The sequence below is a fragment of the Rhinolophus hipposideros genome (assembly GCF_964194185.1).
Source record: "Rhinolophus hipposideros genome assembly, chromosome: X".
In the NCBI taxonomy this organism is placed as follows: domain Eukaryota; kingdom Metazoa; phylum Chordata; class Mammalia; order Chiroptera; family Rhinolophidae; genus Rhinolophus; species Rhinolophus hipposideros.
Window position 1 is genome coordinate 117,720,516 of NC_138046.1, and position 21,548 is coordinate 117,742,063.

A 21,548-nucleotide genomic window follows, 5' to 3' on the forward strand; every position below is an offset into this window, starting at 1 on the left:
TGGATAGGTGCAATGATTGGTACATCAAACATCTCTCCCTGACTTGAAGGGGCAGATGGGGGTTTTCCCAGAGGGACTGATATCCCAACTGAGAGCTGAAAGATGAATGGAAATAAGCCAGATTAAGGAGAGAGAAAGTTCCAGACAGAGGCACAGCAAGCCAACAAGAGAGAGAGAATGCACAGTTCAGAGCCGAAAAGAAGTTCAGCATGGTGGAAAGAGGGGGTACCTGTGTGTGTGTGTGTGTCCTTGAACCAGTGTCAGCATGTTGAGGGTGAGGCCAAGTTAATGACATCCTGGGACTTTTTCTTGAGGACAATGAAGGTTTTAGGCAGTTATTCCATTTCCCTCTGACTTGGAGAATAGATTGGCCAGTAGTATGCCTGAAGGCAAGAAGAATGGGGTGGTTAACAGAGAAGATGGATGGTGGCCATCAAAATGGGAAGGACTGGATGTCTTTAAGAGATATCAGGAGCAGAATCCACAGGATTTCAAGGTGGAAGAGTGAGGGAAAAGCATGAGTTACAGGCTCAGGCAGGTAGCTAAATGTTGAACTTTTTGGTAAAGAAGGTAGAAGCATTTACTAAGGATTACAAAGTGCCAGACAGAGAGTCCATGCTTCTACTTTATTTGGAGACAGTTGCAGAAGTAAGTTGGATGATGATATAAGCCACAATGCTTTATTATTTCATGGAACTTTCAATGCTCACATGTATTATTTTATTTAGCCTTGAATCACCTAAGTAAGGTGGGGAGGGGATTTTGAGCCCCACTGACGTATGAAGAATCCAGGGAAAGGTCCTGGTTCCACTACTAACCTTTACTTTTAGAGCAAAGGTCTGCACACTAGGCCTGCAGCCCAGTCTGGTCCACCACCTAGTTTTTACAACCTGCAAGATAGGAACAGTTTTTCCATTTTTAAGTGGAAAATTAAAAAAAATCAAAAGAGGAATAACATTTTGTGACAAGTGAAAACCATATTGTCATTGGAGAGTGAGTCCTTCTTGACACAATATCCAGGTCTTGGCGTCTTGAGCAAAGAATTGAACAAGACAGAAATAAAGTGGTGAAAGAGTAGTTTATTAGAAGAGATAGTACACTTGGTACACTTCAAAGAAATAGAAGTGGACCTGAGCAGTAGAGAATGGCTCAAGGGCCCAAGGTGACATTATTAGGAGAAAAAGTACACTCCAAAGAGTTTGGAGTAGGCCAAGCAAAAGAAGAGGCTCAAAAGGCTCTGACTGGAGAGTTAAGTTAAAGTTTTTATCCTTTTTTTTTTTCTAGAATGGGCGTGGGATTCCTTTCCTGGAGTGGGATCACCTGATTGACACCTGTGATTGACAAGCGGCTATTACCTCATCTTTCTTAAACTGCACAGGTGCCAGTGGCTGGTTTGATCTAGTTAGGTATCTTGTACCCATTTGTTTACAATGGAAAGGGGAAGTTTCGGACAGAGAGGGAAGGTCTTCTGGGCGGTAATGCAGAGACCCCATGCCCATCTCTAACTGCCTGCCTTGTTTTCTCCTTGAGAGACATGATCCCCATAATATCTCTATGGGAAGTTGAGGGACAGAAGGTCTGTTTTTCTGTATCTGCTTCCTGCTGGGCAGGGGTGTAGAGCTGTCCCTACCTATTGTGGGATTCACGGAACTCTCACCCTATCTGATCTCAGATGAGAGGAAGGGATCTCAAGATGCGCCTGGAAGACTGTGGTGCAGGGCGTCCGGCGGGGTCTCTGCTCCCGCTCCCCACATAAGAACGCAGAACACGGTAAGGCCAAAAAGGAACACCCATGGAGCCATAAGTAGGGAAGTCAAACCAATATATTCTCGCTGGCGTCTGGGCTGGAGACACAGGAAGCAGGATCTACATAATCTGCCTAACAGCAGTCCGCGCTTGCCAGCCACCACCTTCTTGCTAGCCCCCATTCCTTCTGCTAGCGTAGCCACGGCAGTTATATTAGTGGCCAATGGCTTACGGGTTACAGCTGACGGCCAACTAGCCACAGCTGCTGGACATCTGATCACAGTTGATGGCCATTTACTACCCGAGCCAGCACCTTTCTATGTGAGGCCAAGAGCCTGGAAACTGCTTTCTGGGGCTTTCTCCCCACAAAGACCATGTTGGCTTCTTTGGTTGCAACTGGCAATATTGGTGGGGTATCCTCTGCATCCCCAAGGCCCCAGAATGAGGAAAAATAGATTTTAATAAATGTGTTAGCTCTAGAGAGCCTGTGGCCATTCAACCAGTCATTTAGGTGGCGTCAATTGTCCCGGAGCTGAGCCCAGAATGGGTTGGAAAGAACATTCAGCTTCAATGATTACAATCAAGTGTACTGGCCTAGGGGAATGTTAAAACGTCTTTGGTTTCTGGAATGGGCAAGTGTTAGGTCCGGAATAGCTTGGGGGATGTTGGAAAGTCACAGGCTATTAAGTAGTTATCTGAGGCCCTGTGAGAAACATCCTGTGATTCAGGCTAGGAGCAATGTTTAGGATTCAGAAACTGATTAGAAGAGTAATCAAACCCCCAGGGTTAAGCGGCTAAGAAACTAAGGGAAAGGAGACTTAAAATTTCTATAGTGAGGGAGGCTTAAAACTTTTGTAGTGTGGGAGCTCTCCCATATCAATATGAAATTCAAATTTTAGTTTCCATAATGAAGGTTTTATTGAAACAGCCACACCCATTTGTGGTGTTTAGAGGACATAAGGGGCAGCTGTGCCTGTACCCCTGGTTAAGAATCCCAGCAATGAACTAGATCCCTTCACTGGCTTCTGCAACTCCGCACTCCCCTAGGAAAACTCTCCAATGCCTCCCCCCACCCCATCCTAAGTGGCAAATAGCGGGCGATTTATTTATGTAGCAAACAACTGTGTAGTGCTTAGGACCTGCCAAACTCATCTAATTCTCGTCACAACCCCGGGAGGTTGTATTGTATTATCACCACCATCCCCATTTTGCAGTGGAGGAACGGAGGCCCAGAGAGGCTGAGCCACCCGCCCAAGGTCACGTAGCTAACAAGTGGTGGAGGCAGGTTCCAACGCGGGTAGACAGGCTCAGCGGGTTGCCTGACAGGCGGACTCCAGTTAAAGACAGGTTTCCTACCGAGTCAAGCGCCGACCCTCACCCTGATCAGAACACCTGCTGGGCCCAAGCAAGGCCCCCACAGGCCGGGGACGCCTCTCTCCCCCGAGGGAGGGGCGGGAGGGGCAGGGGCGCGGAGGCCAAAGGGCGGGGGAGCAGGCGGGGGAGAAGGGAGGGCGGAGCGAATGGATCCACTAGGCCGTGTGTCCATAAGGAGTGTCGCGGTTGCCCAGGGCCCCCCGCCTCCTGCTTTCCCGCAGCAAAAGGCGAAGTGCTGAGTCACGGTGAGGCGGCTCTCCGGCGCCCTCCACGCTGCCTCCTTGCGCTCGCGCCCTCTGCCCGCACCTGCACCGCCGCACAGGCTCCAGCCGCCGCTGCTGTGTGAGTGAGTACCCAGGCGCCCGAGGGGTGCGCGGGTGGGTGCGGGACATCAGGGAACAGCACCCCACCACCTTCCCCAGCCCGCTTTAGACGCCTAGGGGAGTCTCGGAGGGAAATCACTAGAGATGCTTAGTAGTCCTCTGCAATTTGGTGAAAGTGGTAGGCGGCTTTTCTTTCTGCAAAGCACTGAGATTTGGAAGTCAATCATCGGTTCTTCACGTGCGTAGAATTTAATTGTAGGAGTCTGGAAGGACCCAGAAATAGTCCATAGGGGGGTAAAATACATTTGAGTTGCGTGTATGTAGGTGATGACAGTCCCTTAGGGCTTTGAGGCTTGAGCTCATTTCTGTGCCCCACAGTCCAGCACCCAAAAAATATTGGTTAGAGTGCTCCGAATAATAGCAATTGACCTTAGAGCGCTGACTACACTCTTCTGAGGTAGAGGGTCTCGTTTTATTACCCCTGTTTTACAGATGGAAAAACTGATGAACCAAAGGCTTAGCAATTGGCCCCAGGTGACACAGCTGGTACATGGTGAAGCTGGGATGCAAGCCCAGGCTGTCTGGCTCCAGGATCTATGCTTCTTGCTAAAGCATCTCTCTTAGTTTGAGTAGGAATCTTTAAAGGAATGGATTATATTTTGCTTGAAGAAGAACTTTAGGGATTGGGGGTACTGTCTGCAAGCATTTGAAGTGGAAAAGGGACTGATTCTACTGATTATACTTGTTCTGTGATATTCCATTGAGTAGAACTTAGACCCACAGGAGGAAACAGTTTTGAATAATGAACCAGGAGTATAGCTCAGTCCTGAAATCCGGGATGCATTGTCAAAGGCACCTCCTCCATGAGTTTTCTATGCTCTTGAAGACTTAATGAGAAAGCACAAAGATTTCTTGCCAGAAAAGTTGGCCCTGAACTTCAGGGATAGATGGGTCTTTGAATTTGATGACCCTCAAAGATCCCTTTCAATGCCAAATCTTCAGCATTCTGGAGAGTCACAGACCTCTTGGTTTTTCTCCATGTTCTCTATGTCACCATACAAATCTCTCAGCCTCACTGGTAGCACCTGCCTCATGGGGCACCATGGGGTCAGGGGATGGGAGTGGGGCTGAGATTTCAAAAAGGTAAAGCAGATAAAGTGCTCATGAAGCATGGTTAGTAAATGCCCCACAGGCAGATATTACTAAACCTCATAGAAGATGGCTGTAGGGTCACATGAGATAACAATTATAAATAATTAGTGGCTGGGAACCTCGTAAGTACTCACACAGTTCGCCATCATGATTGCTGCTTAAATCACCTAACCCGCATCTTGTACATAGTAAGCACTCAATAAATTGTAGCTGTTAATATTTTGGGCAAGTCTGATCTTAATATTCTTTATTTCGTAGTCCTTGGATGGGACTTAGGATTTAATGACTTTCTCTTTTTTGTTGTCCCTCCTTTTGCCTTCTGTCCTCTACAGATCAGCATCAAAACACTCTTGAGACTTCGACATGGTGTCCTCCAAGAAGGTTACCCTCTCGGTGCTCAGCCGGGAGCAGTCGGAAGGGGTTGGAGCACGGGTACGCAGAAGCATTGGCAGACCCGAGGTATGCCGGTTGGGTGGCTGTTTTGTGCTTTTTTGCAGAAGGGACTGGTGGGACACTGAGGGTAAACTTGGGAAGAGAAGGCCCAGGCCATCATGAGCTGTTCTGTGGGGTGGCATGGAGGCCAAGTCTAAATTTAGCATTTGGGGTCCCTCACAGACCAGCTCCAGCCCAAAGGGGATTTGTATAATGTGGATACCGAGGTTCTGGGCAGAAGGTGCAGCTGACCTTCGTAAAGCATCTCTGCCCCTTCTTCATACCCACATCCCATTCTGGGTGGATCTGTCAGCCTCAGCATGCATATCACCAAACATACCCATCTTATGCCCACAAGTCAAAGCACCAAGGAGTAACTCTGGATCCCAATTACAAATTTCCAGGAGAGAGAATCTGATTGGCTTGGCTTGGGTCAGATCTCTACCCTTGGCCAGTCAGCCATTGCGAGGGATTTGGGCTCATGGAGAGACCGCCGGGACCCAAATCTGTGGACCTCGTGTGGTGGGGGAAAAGTAGGGGCTCTCAGAGAAGGCAGATGTCTTTCAGCCTTAGAGAGCTCTTTTATTTGAAAATTATGGGAGATGTGAGACTTGTGGAAAAGAAAATCTTATATGCACAGAAAGGTATTAAATGATGGTTAGAGCCCAGAGAATACTGTGCCCAGGTTCCAAAAGATACACTTTTTTATTGAGGTATAATTGACATATTAGTTTTAGGTGTACAACATAATGATTCATTTGATATTTGTGTATATTGTGAAATGATCACCACAATAAGTCTAGTTAACATCTGTCACCATACATGGTTACAGGTTTTATTTTTCTTTCTTGGAATGAGAACTTTAAGATCTCTCTTAGCAGCTTTCAAATATGCAATACAGTGTTATTAACTATAGTGATGGTACTGTACATTATATCACATGACTGACTTATTTTATATCTGGAGATTTGTATTTCTTGACTCCCCTTACCCATTTCACTCATCCCCACCACTCATCCCCATCTATGCCTCTGGCAACCAACAATCTGTTCTCTATATCTATGAGCTTGTTTTTGGTTTGTTTGTTTTTATTTTTGCTTTTTAAAATTATTCCACATATAAGTGAGATCACACAGTATCTATCTTTCTTTGTCTGGCCTATTTTACTTAGCATAATGCCCTCAAGTTCTATCCATGTTGTCACAAATGGAGAAATCTCTTTTTGTGGCTGAATAGTATTCTATTGTATATACATACCACACCTTCTTTATCCATTCATTAATGGACAGGCACCTCGGTTTTTTCATGTCTTGGCTATTGTAAATAATTCTGCAATGAACATGAGGTGCAGATATCTTTTTGAGTTAGGATTTTTGTTTGGATAAATACCAAGAAGTAGGATTGCTGGGTCATAAGGTAGTTCCATTTTTAATTTTTTGAGGAACCTCCATACTGTTTTCCATGGTGACTGCACCAATTTACATTCCCAATAACAGTGCATGAGGGTTCCCTTTTCTCCACATCCTTGCCAACACTTGTTATCGCCTGTCTTTTTGGTAATAGCCATTCTAACAGGTGTAAGGTAATATCTCATTGTGGTTTTTATTTGCATTTTCCTGATGATTAATGAAATGCAAATAAATGAAGAAGTATATTAAGGAAATTGATTCATTTTGAGATGTGAAGTTGGTTTGTCCCTCTTCTTAAAATTTGCTCTGATATTCTCATACTCTTTTCACCATTAGCTTCCTCTTTAACTATGAATGTCTTTTGAGATCCATCAAACATTGTTTTCAAAAGATAGATGCAAACAAGATTCTTCTATGGGTTAAATGCACAATGGATGTTGGGAGATGCAGATAGATGTTGTGTCATATTCTACTAGGCCACATCACCAACAGAACAGTTGTAAAGAATTCAGACACCCATCAGTAAACCCATTATTATATGTTGAGGGTAGCTAACACTTTAATTACTCCATCTATCAAGATCATGTCTGCTGAGGGTTTCTTTCTTTTTTGTTTTTGTTTTATAAATCCCTTTGGTGGTCTGGTGAAACCAATCAATTCCTCCTCAAAATAATGAATAAAGTAAAATGTATAGGTTTACAAAGGAAAACTTATATATTGAAATATGGTTAGCGAAATATTATAAACAAATTCATAATGTAATAATTTTACATTAAATAACAAGACTTGGCAGCAGTTCTAACTACCTAATTTCAAAGGTTTGAGGGGCATAAACAATAGTTCAATATACCTGTAACAACTGTAACATGATGCGAAAATAGCTTTGATTTCTATTAGTGACAAAGTCACCGGTACTGATTTACCGTGGCTTTGTAATTACATTTCACAATTGTAGGAAAGGTTACATTTCAGTCTGGAGATGGATGATGGTGACTATTGCATACCAATGTGAATGCACTTAATGCCACTGAACTGTAGACCATGTTTCCCCAGAAATAAGATCGGGTCTTATAGTAATTTTTGCTCCAAATGATACATTAGGGCTTATGTTCAGGGGATAGCTTCTGAAAAATCATGGTAGGGCTTATTTTCTGGTTAGGTCTTATTTTGGGGGAAACACAGTACTTAAAAATGGTTAAAATGTAACATTTATGTTATGTATATTTTACTACAAGAAAAATCCAGAAGAAAAAAGATCAGTTAGAAGTTAGTGAAAATAAAGATGTAATTTTTTTCCCCAACCAAGTTTATACCCACCCTGAATTCTATCCATGGTGCTTAGCGAAGAGTCTCTGGCTGAAAACCTATGCTTTAAAGATTCCATGTAATTGTATATTTTACATCATGGTGATTACACAGAATAAACAGTTTTGTGTCCTCAGTTTTTAATTTAACATGGTAGCATAAGCACTTCCCATGTTATTATAAATTGTCCATAAACATCATTTCAGTAGCTATGACATATTCCAGTGTATGGGCATACCATTAGTCTCTTACTCATGGCCCTACTTTTGGCCATTTAGAGTGTTACTGTTTTGTTTAGCATTCTACACACTACTGACTTGCCAGAAAGTTAGACTCCTAACAGTCCAATCAGCAGAGAAGGAAAGCATCTATCTTACTTCAAGGCAGTTACTTTTCAAACATTTTGCACCAAGGATTTGTCACTGAAGATACGTCTCATAAACTTGGGAGCCGGAGCTATTTTCACATAGAATTTACAACAGGGTTTCACATTAGTGTCCCTAAGTGTCTTGTTCCCTGTGATTGTAAATGTGGAGGTACGGAATTTACAATGCTCTCACTGAGCCTTTCAGTGATGAATGGTCAAGAAGAGATGGAGTGGAGCTGGCTCACTCATTTCATTACAATTATATGTGGGCCAGGCCAGCCAGGCTGGAATTTGTGTGATTGCATAGAATGATGTTAGCGGATTATTCGTCTGTGCTCCCAGCGCATGGGAAACCTGCTACTCATCTGCATTTCCCTCTGTGCCCCACGCCCCCTTCCACCAGACACTCCTTGGTGGAATGTGATTCTTCTGGGGCTGCTCATATTTATTTTTATTATGAAGAATTTCAAACAGAAAAGTAGAGAAAATAGTATACCGGATCTCCATGTACCTAATGTCCATGATGATCAATTTATGGGCAATTTTATTCCATCTCTCACCCCATCGATTTCTTCCTGCGGAGTAGTTTGAAGTGAATCATTTCATTTATAAATATGTCAGTTTGTGTCTCTAAAAGATCAGAACTTTTAAAAATATAACTACAATCCCATTATCACACTTAAAAATTATGAGTGCCTTAATAGCATCAAGTAACCTTGGTTCTGATTGGTAGAGCCTCTGTAGGTGGCACTCTCCATTATCAGGGTCTGTAGGTAGTGAGTCAGGGTGGAGGAGTGTGGAAGTCACAGCTGAAGTCCATTCCGGTTGCATCTACTTCTCAGTCTGGACCATGTGCTGGCAGTTTCCTGTCACCTTCTCCTCATTACCCTCAGGCCCCAGTCTAGAGGCTGAGTAGGCCCAGGAGGTAGGCTGACCCGTTGGAGCTGCCTTTGAAGGGCCTCTCCCTTCTGCTGCTGCCATATTGTCTTGATGTAGGCTGGCCTTTTGTGGGCTATTGGGGGGGGGTCTCATGTATGGATTTGTGTTTCTCTTTTGAAAAGCCAGAACTAGGCAGCCCAGGGTAGTCCTGGACACCCCACACTTATCAGAGACCCACACTCACTCTATCTTATTTCTTCACTCTTAGTACATTCGTAGTGTGTCACCTTATGGCCCAAGATAGCTGTTGGGGCAATAGCCACCATTTGCTTGCTCTCGGACACAGAAGGCAGGAAGGGGGAAAGGCAAAAGGGTACCTGCCAGCTGTCCATCCTCTTTTTATAGGGTATTTGCCTAAAAGTCCCACCCAACAACTTCTACATACCTCTTGTTAGCCAGATTCAGTCATATGACCACATCTAGTTGCCAGGGAGCTAGGCATCTAAACCAGTACCACTTAAGTTGTTTGTGGAATATCTTCTATGCACACAGAATTATTCTAGATTCAGCGGACCATCATCAAAAAAGCATAGTTTTGACCCTATGCCCAAGGAACTGACATTTCTGGTAGCTACTTCTGGTGCTTCCTGACTTAAATAAAATGCCAGGCTGCTGGAGCTTTATTATGGTAGTGCCATGGACTTGGGGGGGGGTGGTTACAAGTTTTGACTTGCCTTCTCGAGATCAAAAGAAATAGCTTGGAAGCTGCCACCTGAATTTGGCAGCTGAAAGATTTAGAGCTGTTTGAAGGAAAGGTAATTCTGATATGGTTCAAAAATTTTGAAAGATCATCAGTTTAATATGTAAAAAGAGAAAGATGTGAATGAGTTGGGGGCCAAGTCAAACATTTCAGGAAATTAGAATGCTCATATAAATCAGATCTTATCTACAGATAACATGTTTCTTTAACAATGTTGTTGAATATTTGCCAAATGTTTAGAGAATTTTAGGAACTTTGATAAGGGCTAATACCTAGCCTGCAAATAACACTTTAGTACAGTAGTCTAATGCAAGATACTCCTGCTTGATGGAGGAAGAATGTCTCTTACACTTAATCCCCCATCCCTTGACCAGTTGAACAGTTCATCTTTCTGATTCTTTCCTCAACCAGCCCCTGGCTTCTGCAGTCTTTTCCTTGTGCTGGCTTCCTTCCTTTGTGTGTGTCCATATGTCATGGATTGGTGACCAGAAGGATTAAATGTGCCATCAATATATGACAAATAGTACTTTCCAAGCAATGAATAACTGCTGTTCTGTGGGTGATGGATGGTGATGAGGGTAGGATTAGAGAAAGTGGACCCTCTTTTCACTATTTAATAGCACGATGTATTTGCTTATATGAACTCTTTGATACCAAGAGGCAATAAATAAATATCTCATCTCTACCCATATTTTAATTCCATAGAACTACAGTAATATAGAACTAAAAAAACCATCTTAATGCTCTAAACCCTTTGTTTTGCCCGTGGGGAAGTTGTGCTCAGAGATTTATAGGACCAACATGATGTAATAGCTACCACCCATCTATGTAGATCCCACAGTGCTTCACACACTGGACCAGATACTCTACTTTTCATTGTTTCCAGTCCTTCAAGGTATATATTATCCTTGAGAAGAAAAATATATATTACAAGGTAGGAGAATTTTCAACCCTTTCTCTTCCAACCCCACTCCCATTCCTAAGCTTTCATTGAGCTGAGATGGAGCTATGAGTGACAGGATAAAATTGAAAGGATCCCAAATCGGATTTTCATGGGAAAGGGCAGAGTTACTGGTGGAAGAGAAAAGAGTAAATTCAGAAGGTGAGGGGGGAAGAAGAGAAAAGGAAAGAGCTGTCTCCAGGTGTTTTGAGGACATTTGAAGAATCAGAATGAGAGAAGATGGAAATATTGGAGGCAGATATATGTTGGAGAGGAGTAAGGGGGATTTTAAATATTATCTTTAAGTTGAAGCCCCCTTTGGCAATTTTGAGAGTGTTCAATAAATTGTTTTTCAATTTTTAATACTGGACTGGATGAAACACTGGGCTGAAATGGGCTACAAAGTGGTCCAGCTTTATATGGGTCACAGTTCACATTTTAAAGAGAAGAGACTGAGACTTGGTTAGGTGAAAAAACTTGCAGTAGATTGTTGTGTGTGTGTGAGTGTGTGTGTGTGTGCAATATACATATATATGTGCATGTGTGTTTGTTTCCATAGAAAGTGAAAATAGAGTCAAAACCAGAGACACAAAAAGAGGGTTTGATACTTTAATTTCTAGCAATATGACAGAGTAGATACCATGAAATAAACAAATAACTTTAAAAATTAGCTGAGCTCACAAGAAGTTAGAGAAATTTATAGAGTCCAAAATCAATGAGAAAGAAAGAAGAAATTGAAAATCTGAATAGTTTTGTAGCCATTAAGGTAATTGAATCAGTATTTTAAAAGTTCATCACAAAGACAACAGGTCCAGATGACTTTACAGACAAATTTTACTGAACATTTAGGGTACAGAGAATTCCAGTAATGCACAGACTCTCCAGGAGGTGAAGGTCCAAGGAGTCCTTAAATCACTCTATGAAGCAGTGTCACCTTGCTACAAGACCAGACAAGGACAGCAAGTAAAAGGATAATTACATCGCATTTATAAATATTTTTGCAAGAATCATAAGCGAAATTTAACTAACCCAGTACAGCATTGCATAAAAAACATATACCATGTCCAAATTTGGATAATCTGAAGAAGGTAAATTTAGTTTGATCTGTTTGTGTAATTTACCAACATTAAGAGATTAAAGCAGGAAAAAAATAAACATAAGTATCTTAATCAGTACAAAAAAAGCATTCAATAAAATTCAACATCTATTTATTCTTTAAAAAATTTAATGAACTAGAAAGAGAAGGGAAATTCCTTACCTTTATGAAAGGAATCTACAGAAAGCCAGCATTAAACCACCTGGTTACCAGTAAAAATTTAAAAAGCAATCTCTATAAAATCAGGGACAAGACAAAGACGTCTATTAACCATCATTTCAACTCAGCATTGTTGTAGAGGTGCTAGCTTGTAAAAAGACAAGGAGAAGAAAAGAAAGTATAAGTATTTAAAATGAAGGGGGAAAAACTGGGTTATTTGCTTATGGGTATTAATTGGAATATTACTCCTAAATATTCACTCCCTCCCTACACTAGGATTATATACCCCCACCCACTTTTAGCTGCATTGCACCTGAGTCCCATAGGAACGGTTTAAGTGCCCTCCTCTCTGACTTTGGTTTTGGTCAGATCACATGCTTTCACCAATGGGATGTGTTAATGTGATTGTGCCCGATTGGTTTGGTTCACTTTTGCTCTTGACCTTGGCTATGAGAAAAGCATCTCTTACATAGTGGCCACTGTTTCAGTTGGAATCCAGAGTGAGAAGACATGTAGAGGCCAGCCAAGCCCAGCAAGACCCAGAAAAACTGCAGCCTGCCACAGCTTTAATCTGATGCAAGCAAAAAAATTGTTTGTGAGCTATTGGGCAAAAGCTTATTGATAAATATACCCGTGCTATGCATGTCTGCAAAGGAAACCCAAAAGAAGCTATGAGTAAATTGCTAAAATTAGTAAGAGTTTAGAAATGTTTATAACTGCCTTTCTATTCACATTTCTAATCCCCAGCTGCAAACTGTTCAAAATCATAATTTTAAAATATTATTTATAATACCATTAAAAAGTATGTTAGCTAGAAAAAATTAAGTATATGCAATATCTTTATGGAGAAAATGACAAATCCTATTGAAAGACATTTTAAAAGACCTAAATAAATGGAGGTAACCATGTTTATGTATAGGAAAACTCAGTATTATATACATGTCAATTCTTCCCAAATTGGTCCATACATTCAAAGCAATTTCAATCTGTTTCTATGTCTCATTTGGACTTGAGATTTATCTTTAGCTGCCTTCTAGCTTTTGCACACCATACTGGATACTAAATATTCAAATTCTACATACAGATAACATGTTGATATCGCAAACTCAGTGTGAACTAAAAGTCACCATGGCTATTTCAAGGCTGCTTCTGTTATATTCCTTGTGTTTCTGGATGGCCCTGCCATCCTCCCAGGCACCATAGCTGGAAGTTTGGGAGTCATCTAATGCTCTTCCTTTTTCCCATTCTTCATCACCACAGCCATTGCATTAATCTTTGTCCTTGCCTGGACTATTGAAATGACCTTCCAAATGCTCTTTGTCTCCTTTCTCTTCCTTTTCCAAACCATCTTCCAAATGTTTGCTGGAGTGATCTCTCTAAATCTGATCATCTCAACCTTTGATTAAAACCTATCTTCTTCAGGATAAAACCCAAACTCCTTTGAGATTTGTCCTCTCTCCTTGGCCCATCTCTCAATCATAATTCCATGTGCAACTTTTGCCCCGATGGAGTACTTTTCTTGCGGTTTTTTCAAACTTGCCAATCTGTTTCTGTGCTCTTTTTCTTGGAATTTTCTTCCTCTTTCCCTTCTACTTGATTAACTCCTACATGTACTGCAAGCCTCATCTTAAGTGACACCTCCCCGGTAGAACCTTCCCTGATCCCACCCCACTCTCATATGGAAGTGTCTCCTTCAGGGCATTTATCACCACTGTACAGTCATTGACTTTCTAGTCTGTTTCCCCATGAGGTGGTGAATGTGTTTAGGATACAGACTATCTAGTTTGTGCTTGACAATTTAAATCTTAGACGATCATGAAATGTTTGTTCACTCCTTACACTTCTCATAAAATGTCAATTCTAACTTAACTAGTGAATGTGTGTGTGTGTGTGTGTGTGTGTGTGTGTGTGTAAGTGTAAGGAGTTCTTTCCTCAAAGCAATTTTCATCGCTAAAAGTTGCACACTGGCTACGTAATTTTCAGTGAGTCTTCCTAGATCTGCTCCTAGGAATGTCGCCCCTAGTAATATGGCTGAAAAGGCATATCTAATCAGCTGAACTTTATTTTTATTTCAGTTAAAAAATCTGGATCCATTTTTACTATTCGATGAATTTAAAGGTGGTAGACCAGGCGGATTTCCTGATCACCCACATCGAGGTTTTGAAACAGTAAGTGATATCATTTGATTGCAAAAGTGTGTATTTGAAAACTTGCCTCTGTTCTTAAATTTAGTAATCATTTCTTATAGAAAATTCAATTTTAGGAGCAATGAATAATAGGCAAAAATTAATTTATCAGTTCCTGGCTGTAGACTGGTTACTAGAGAATTGTACTCTCTATTTTACATGAAGTATACTAAAATTGAAATATTTACTGTTTTTAATATTCTTTGAATTTGTGCCACTGGAGACAGTCCTATTTGAGTAGTTAATAAAGAGCAAGAGTTGACTTCTTAACATATTTATATAATTAAAATTTATTGTAGATAGAAGAAGCAATTTAAGATGTGATTAAAATAATTTCATATAGAAAACTTAGTTTTCTTGAAGACTGTTCAGAAATGTTTAACCTCATGTAATATAATATTTTAAACCCAAAAGACTATCCAAGAACACTATAACTATTTAAACCCAGTTCTAGGGAATTTTGTAGAACCAAGGGATTGAAATAGAACATAGCCTGAAAATTAGGATTTTAAGGTCATACATGTAATTTACAAATTTAACTGTAAAATTTAATAGAGATTCTGCTGCACATTTTGTTTTAAGTTTAGTTAGATACAGAAATAAAAATGTATAATATAATATTATGGCACTTTCAAAGATTCCCATTTCCCACACATACATACTTCTGGAAAAATACAGGAGTGGTTACTTCCTAGTTACAAAGTTTAGCCATCTGCTGCATGAGAAAAATCTGGAATTTTGGGGAAACAGACCAGGGCTTGTTAAAGATTTAGTGTGTCTGTCAAGCCAATTATTGAATGAGTAAATATTGAAAGCTGGTGACATGCAGACATTGGTGTTGGGTGATCTTTTGTATGTTCGGGTGCATGTTTGTGTGTTGGGGAGTGTGCGGAGAAGGCAGAGGAGGGAGGCTAACGAATACCGAGGCCTGACCTTGCCTTGCCTCCAGGATGCAGTCTACTTAGTGAGGCAAAAGATGGACAAGTAAAGAGTTCACCATTGTGGGGCAAAGTTGGAATGAACCAAGAAGCTTCTGGAAACCGTTAAGGACCAAAGTAGTTAGGTCTCTCTTCCTCACTTAGCCATTTGCCTTCCAGTTCTCTTCTCATTTCTTTCACCTACCCTGCATTCCTGCTGGATTCTGACCTGGTTCTAGAACATGTGTCCCCACTGTGCTCTTCTGCTTCTGGTGTTAGGACATTCTCACCAGTCCATCTCACAGTCACCATCATGCTAATCTTTCATAGTTTTCTCAAATATCACTATCTCCATCAAGTTTTCCAGACAGTCACAAGTGAATGCACTTGCTCCTTTATTTGGTCCCCATAGCATTGTATGTTTACCAATCTCCTGCATGTTAGAACATTACACCCCTATGGTGGCCTCAGTCATGTTCTGCCTGTTTTGAATGAGAGTTAGGAATTGCCTCAGTCGCCACCTCCCTGGCCATGCCCCAAAGGACTGTAAATTGCTTCATCTAAGATAATCCCACATATCCCCAGGTTCTCTAGTTGGAGATACTCAGTAACTACTGGCTGCATTTAATTGGATAATAAAAGGAGATGGCTTTTGCTGAAGACAATGAATATATAAAATGAATGATGAAACACATTGCTTTCCTTTCTGTTATGGAAAGGGGGACTGTTATAAATTGTAAACTCAACTTTAAACTACTCTGAAGGAGTTCAGCTGCAGAATATTGGTATTTGATTCTTCTTTTTGAGTAAGAATCTTCCTTAAAACTGGGTAGTTATAGTCGGTCGATCCTCATCATTTTGTGGATTCTGTATTTGTGAATTCATCTACTTGCTAAAATTTATTTATTTATTTATTTTTTAATTAAAGTTTATTGGGGTGACAATAGTTACTAAAGTTACATAGGCTTCAGGTGTACAATTCTGTATTACATCCTCTATGTATCACAGTGTGTGTTTACCACCCAGAGTCAGTTCTCCTTCCATCACCATATATTTGATCCCCTTTACCCTCATCTACCATCCTCCTCCCCACTTACCCTCTGGTAACCACTAAACTATTGCTAAAATTTATTTTTAATCCCCAAATCAGTACTTCTGGTGCTTGCCCTGACATTTGTGGGTGTGCATAGACCTGCCCAATGTGCATGCTCATTCCCTCATTCCCAGAGAAGGGTGAACAAGGTGGTGCTGTTCTGCCTTCTTATTCCAGCTCTCACATTTAAACAAACGTCCTTCTTGAGGCCTATTCAGTGCCACGTTTTTCACATTTTAGTGTTTTGTGTTGGTGATTTCACTGTTTAATGTGGCCCCCAAACTGTAGTGCTGAAGTGCTGTCTAGTGTTCCTATGTGCAGGAAGGCTGGGAGGTGCCTTATGGAGAAAACACATGTGTTAGATACGCTTCCTTCAGAAAAGAGTTAGAGTGCTCATGGCCATGAGTTCAGTGTTAATTCATCAACAATATATATTAAATGAGGTGTCTTTAAACAGAAACAAATATAAAATAAGGTTATTTACTGATCGATTGATGAAAATGTGACCGGAGGGACCCAACCCGGTATTTCTCCAGAAGCAGTGGTTCAGTGTTCGCTAATTCAGTGATCATGACAACTTTATAGAACATAACTCTTGTGAATAACTATAATCACCTATATCAGTATTCCCCAGGAGTGTAGTTCAGCTCTGTCTTAATGTGAACTTTTAAAAGTGTAATTTTGTAATAAGTATGTGTAGTGCCAGGTAGGTACTAGAATAATTGGGGGGGGGGGAGATCACTGAATAAATTATATAAATGTCTAACCACTATGCTGTACACCTGAAGCTAAGTTAAAATAGTATCGCATGTAAACTGTAACTGAAAAATAAAAAAAATAAAACAATAAAGAAATTAAAAAATGAAAGTCTGCAATTTAAAATCAGGTCCACTTGTAAACTCTCATCGTCTCGTCCGTGGAGCATTTTCTACAGACTTGTTATAAATTTTGAAAATGCTAATTAGTACAAGGAAAAAAGTTAGGATAACTTCTTAAGTTATCTTACCATCCAGAAATAGGTATTGTTACTGTTTTGATGTATTTTCTTCCAGTACTTTCTTCTGGTATCATGCTTATGCTAGGTGTGATCAAACAATATGGTGAATGTTTAAATAAAAAAATGTATTACACTAAAAGACACATTACCATTAATCCCCCTCAAAATTTTCCTCTCACTTGGAACACACTTAATCCATTGTTCTTGCCACTTTCTGCAGCAGTTCTGAAACTCCTCTTTTGTGAGCGTCTTTAGTTGTGCTGTCATGTCTGCTTCCATGTCCTGAATTGATTCAAAACATTTCCCTTTCATGGTCATTTTTACTTTGGGGAAGAACCAGAAGTCACATGTTACAGATCTGGTGAATAAGGTGGATGAGGACACACCGTAATGTTTTTATTTGACAGAAATCGCCGTACCAGAAGGGATGTGTGACACGGAGCCTTTCCCCATTGTGATAACAAAATACGGTGAGTACTCCTGCCGAGTGCCATCCAACAGAAAGGCAGGGATCTTCAAGATGGGAAGTGGCACGTGGAACCTTAGTAACAGTGTGTGACAAGTTTCAACTTGTTTGGTGCAATTGGGTGTGAGCTACGGTTGAGCGAGGGTGTGTTTTAAAGTGTGCTATCAGTCCTCCTCCATCATGACAACGCTCCGTGTCACACATTGCTTCTGGTATAAGGCAATTTCTGTCAGATAAAAACATTACGGTGTGTCCTCATCCACCTTATTCACCGGATCTGGCATCCTGTGACTTCTGGCTCTCCCCCAAAGTCAAAATGATTCAGGACATTGAGGCAGCCACGACAGCACAACTAAAGGCACTCACGAAAGAGGACTTCCAGAACTGCTTCAGAAAGTGGCAAGAATGATGGGATAAGCGAGGGGGATTAATGGCAATGTGTCTTTTACTGTAATAATTTTTTATTTAAACATCCACTGTATTTTTTGATCACACCTCATTTGTTTTGTGTCTTTTTAAAAAACTTAACATTATACTGTTAGCATTTTCTCAATACCCTTCAAAAAACTGATTTTTACTGGCTTCATTAAGCATCTGCCATGACGGTTGTACCAACTGACCTTACTGCAACAGTGTATGAGGGTACCTATTTTCCCTCTGCATCACCAATGCAATATATTTACCCAACTTTTATCTTTGCCGTTTTGACCAGTGAAAAATCATGCCTCATTATAGTTTTAATTTGCATTTTTCTTATCTGAGTGAAGTTGATTAAATTTCTATTTTAAAACATTTGTTCACCATACATACAAGTATTTATATCCTTGCGCTATTTTTTTTTCTGTTGGGTTGCTGGTATTCTTACTGGTTTATAGAAGCTCTTTATATATTAAAGAAATCAGGCCCTTTTCAGTGATAGGAGTTGCAACAGTGTTAGGAGAGATTATGCTTGTTTTGCATGACCCCAAAGGCAAACCTTTGGATACAAAGAATAGATACAAACCAGTAGAAGGAAAAACTTTATAACAATTCATTATGCAATGATAGGATTAACCCCCCTGGATTGAAGTGATTTTCTTATTTCTAGAGAAATACAAGTGTGTACTGAATTTTAACATAATGGGTGTGTTACCAGGATCAGTGGTTCTCAAAATGGCTGTGTGCGAGATGAGTCAGTGCTGTGCTGGAATAAAATATTAGAGCTCATGTGAATTTTAAAAAATAAAAATAAAATTATGCTGTATTATCACATGAATATAAAATATAAATAAATGTCCATATTTTGAGTGTACACTTGCATTTCTTAAACTAATAGTGATACATGATCAAAGAATATTATTCTTCAAAATTCTTATTACATCAAGTGTAATCAGTATACTTGCAGTGGTCCCACCTGGTACCTTAGGCTCCACCTGAGATTTACAGAATTAGAATCTGCATTTTAATAACATCTCAAGGGATTGATGTGCACATTAACATTTGAGAAGTGCTCCACTAGAGGTCTGACAATTAAGTTCGCGAACTTGTTGCAGCAATGTTGCTAACCTTTTTTGACATCAGAGGGATTATTCATTATGAATTTCTACCAACTGGACACACAGTTAACTAAGTTTACTATTTGGAAATGCTGAAAAGGCTGCGTGAAAAAGTTAAACGACCTGAACTTTTCACCAGCAATTCATGGCTCTTGTATCACGACAAGGCACCAGCTCACAGGGCACTGTCTGTGAGCTAGTTTTTAGCCAGTAAACAAATAACTTTATTGGAACACCCTCCCTACTTACCTGATCTGGCCCCCAATGACTTCTTTACCCAAAGATAGAGGAAATATTGAAAGGAAGACATTTTGATGACATTCAGGACATCAAGGGTAATGCAACGACAGCTCTGATGGCCACTCCAGAAAAAGAATTCCAGAATTGCTTTGAAGGGTGGACTAGGCGCTGGCGTCGGTGAATAGCTTCCCAAGGGGAGTACTTTGGGGGTGACCATAGTGATATTCAGGAATGAGGTATGTAACACTTTTTCTAGAATGAGTTCATAAACTTAATTGTCCATCCTCGTAGATGAACTTCCAAACCAGAAATATTATAATTCTATGAGATAAGAATGAAAAACTGATTTCACTGAGTTAATGGCTATTTTTTTTTAACTTAACTCTTTGGTTTGGCTAGCTTTATGTTTTCTGTTAAAACCGTGCTTGAAAATTGAGGAAGAAGGAATGCCCCGGAAGAGGCACAGCTGGTGGTCATACAACAAAGGGGAAAATGCATTTAGTATTTCCTGCCAGGAGTTTGGACTCTGGAAAACATTGTTTTCCAAAGGCCTGGGTGGTAAAGGGTGGAATAATTTTGCAGTGACCTATTTCTGGTCAGGCCTGATATCTTGATTTGTTCAGGGCCATTTATAAATGATCAGAAACAAAGAGTGATATTAAAAATTGGGCAGCACTCTTCCCTTTTAAGTCCACGCCCTGCCAAGGTTTAATTTAGCTTGAAAAACGAGTCAAGTTCACACTATTGATGAACGCTTCATGTCCTCTGAGAAGAAATGTATTATTTGGTGCCTTTCAAAATCATCCTTTAAATTATAGCCTCAGGATTTCCAGATTTTAGCACTGAAAGTCCCATGTCCCTGGGAACCCCTCAGTCCTGGGGCAACCAGAATGGTTGGTCACCCCTGCTTAGTTAAATTTAAGAACTGGTAGTTGTAAACTGTCATGGCTACTTCTCAGGGACATTTTAGGATGGTCTTTTTTTAAAAATTGTTTTTTTAGTTACACTTGACATTCAATATTTTATATTAGCTTAAGGTATATAGCACAGTGGTTAGACATTTATATAACTTACACAGTGGTCCCCCTGATTAGTCTAGTACCCACATGACACCATACATAGTTATTACAATATTGTTGACTATATTCTTCCCTCTGTTGTACTTTACATACCCGTGACTATTTTGTAACTACCAGTTTATTATGTTCTTAGTTGAGCTTAGAAATGTTTTCAATTTTTCACTACAAGCCTCAGCAGGTTCTTTGATCAGGAAAACAAACCAGCCTTGTTTCCAAGGGCGTGCCCATCAGAGCAACCACACTCGAATTCACTGGTTGGCAGGCAGCAGAGTTTGCATGCAATGCCCGAACAATATCATGGAGAGGAAGGGAAGGGTCCTGATGACTCAATGGTGATTCACACGAAACCTCACAACTGGATTTGAACCTCCCGTCTCCCACACAGCTTCTTGCTTGCTGTGTGCTTTCAAAACCAAAGCATACCATTGTTGAATAAAAGCCTGATCAGATTAAAACTCAAAATTTTTTTAGGGGGGGAAGAAAACAATACTCTGAAAATTAGGAGAGCAGGATACTTTCTCAAAATTATAAATACTATTGTTCAATGAACATCCTATGTCATATCTCACACTGAGATTTTAGACATAATCCTGTTAATTTGAGAAAAAAGACAAGAATGTCTACCAGCACCATTATGATTTAATATGGTTCTTGAAGCATTGAATCTATTAATAAGAGTTCTACCTATTGAAAAGCAGGAGGAAAATATTTATTTGTAGGTAATATGCTAATAAAAGAAATCCTCACAGTGGCTGCATCCAACTTTGGGTGGCGATGTGACTGGAGGAAGACAGAGGGCACAGGACTTGTCCTGAAGTTGTGGTTACAACATAAAAAGTCATTCCTTTTTATGGCTGAGTAATATTCCTTTGTATGGACATACCACATTTTGTTTATGCAGGCACTTGGGTTTTAGTGTATACGTTTATTTAACATGATTGAGGGTGAAGTTAACAAATTATAGGGTACCCTTTGGCACCACCCCCAAGATACCCTTTGGCACCACCATGCTAAGAATATCAACCAATACACAGATATAAAATAACTATGCAAAAATTACCCTTTTCCTGCATAAAAGCAACAACCAAATATT

General features: G+C 40.3%; 1 protein-coding gene across 3 annotated transcripts in view; it reads left to right on the forward strand.

Moving 5' to 3' along the window:
• The first annotated feature begins 3,248 nt into the window (after positions 1-3,248).
• The window catches only part of PIR (pirin), a 91,545-nt gene continuing 73,245 nt past the window's right edge, over positions 3,249-21,548 (forward strand). Inside the window, exons 1-3 of one of the 3 annotated variants that reach the window (XM_081043608.1) lie at positions 3,249-3,466; positions 4,928-5,054; positions 14,018-14,110. In XM_081043608.1, the coding sequence (XP_080899734.1) occupies positions 4,959-5,054; positions 14,018-14,110 (189 nt within the window). In that variant the 5' untranslated portion in view covers positions 3,249-3,466; positions 4,928-4,958. The remainder of the gene's footprint in view (positions 3,467-4,927; positions 5,055-14,017; positions 14,111-21,548) is intronic. The other 2 variants (XM_081043609.1, XM_081043610.1) reach the window with 2 other exon arrangements.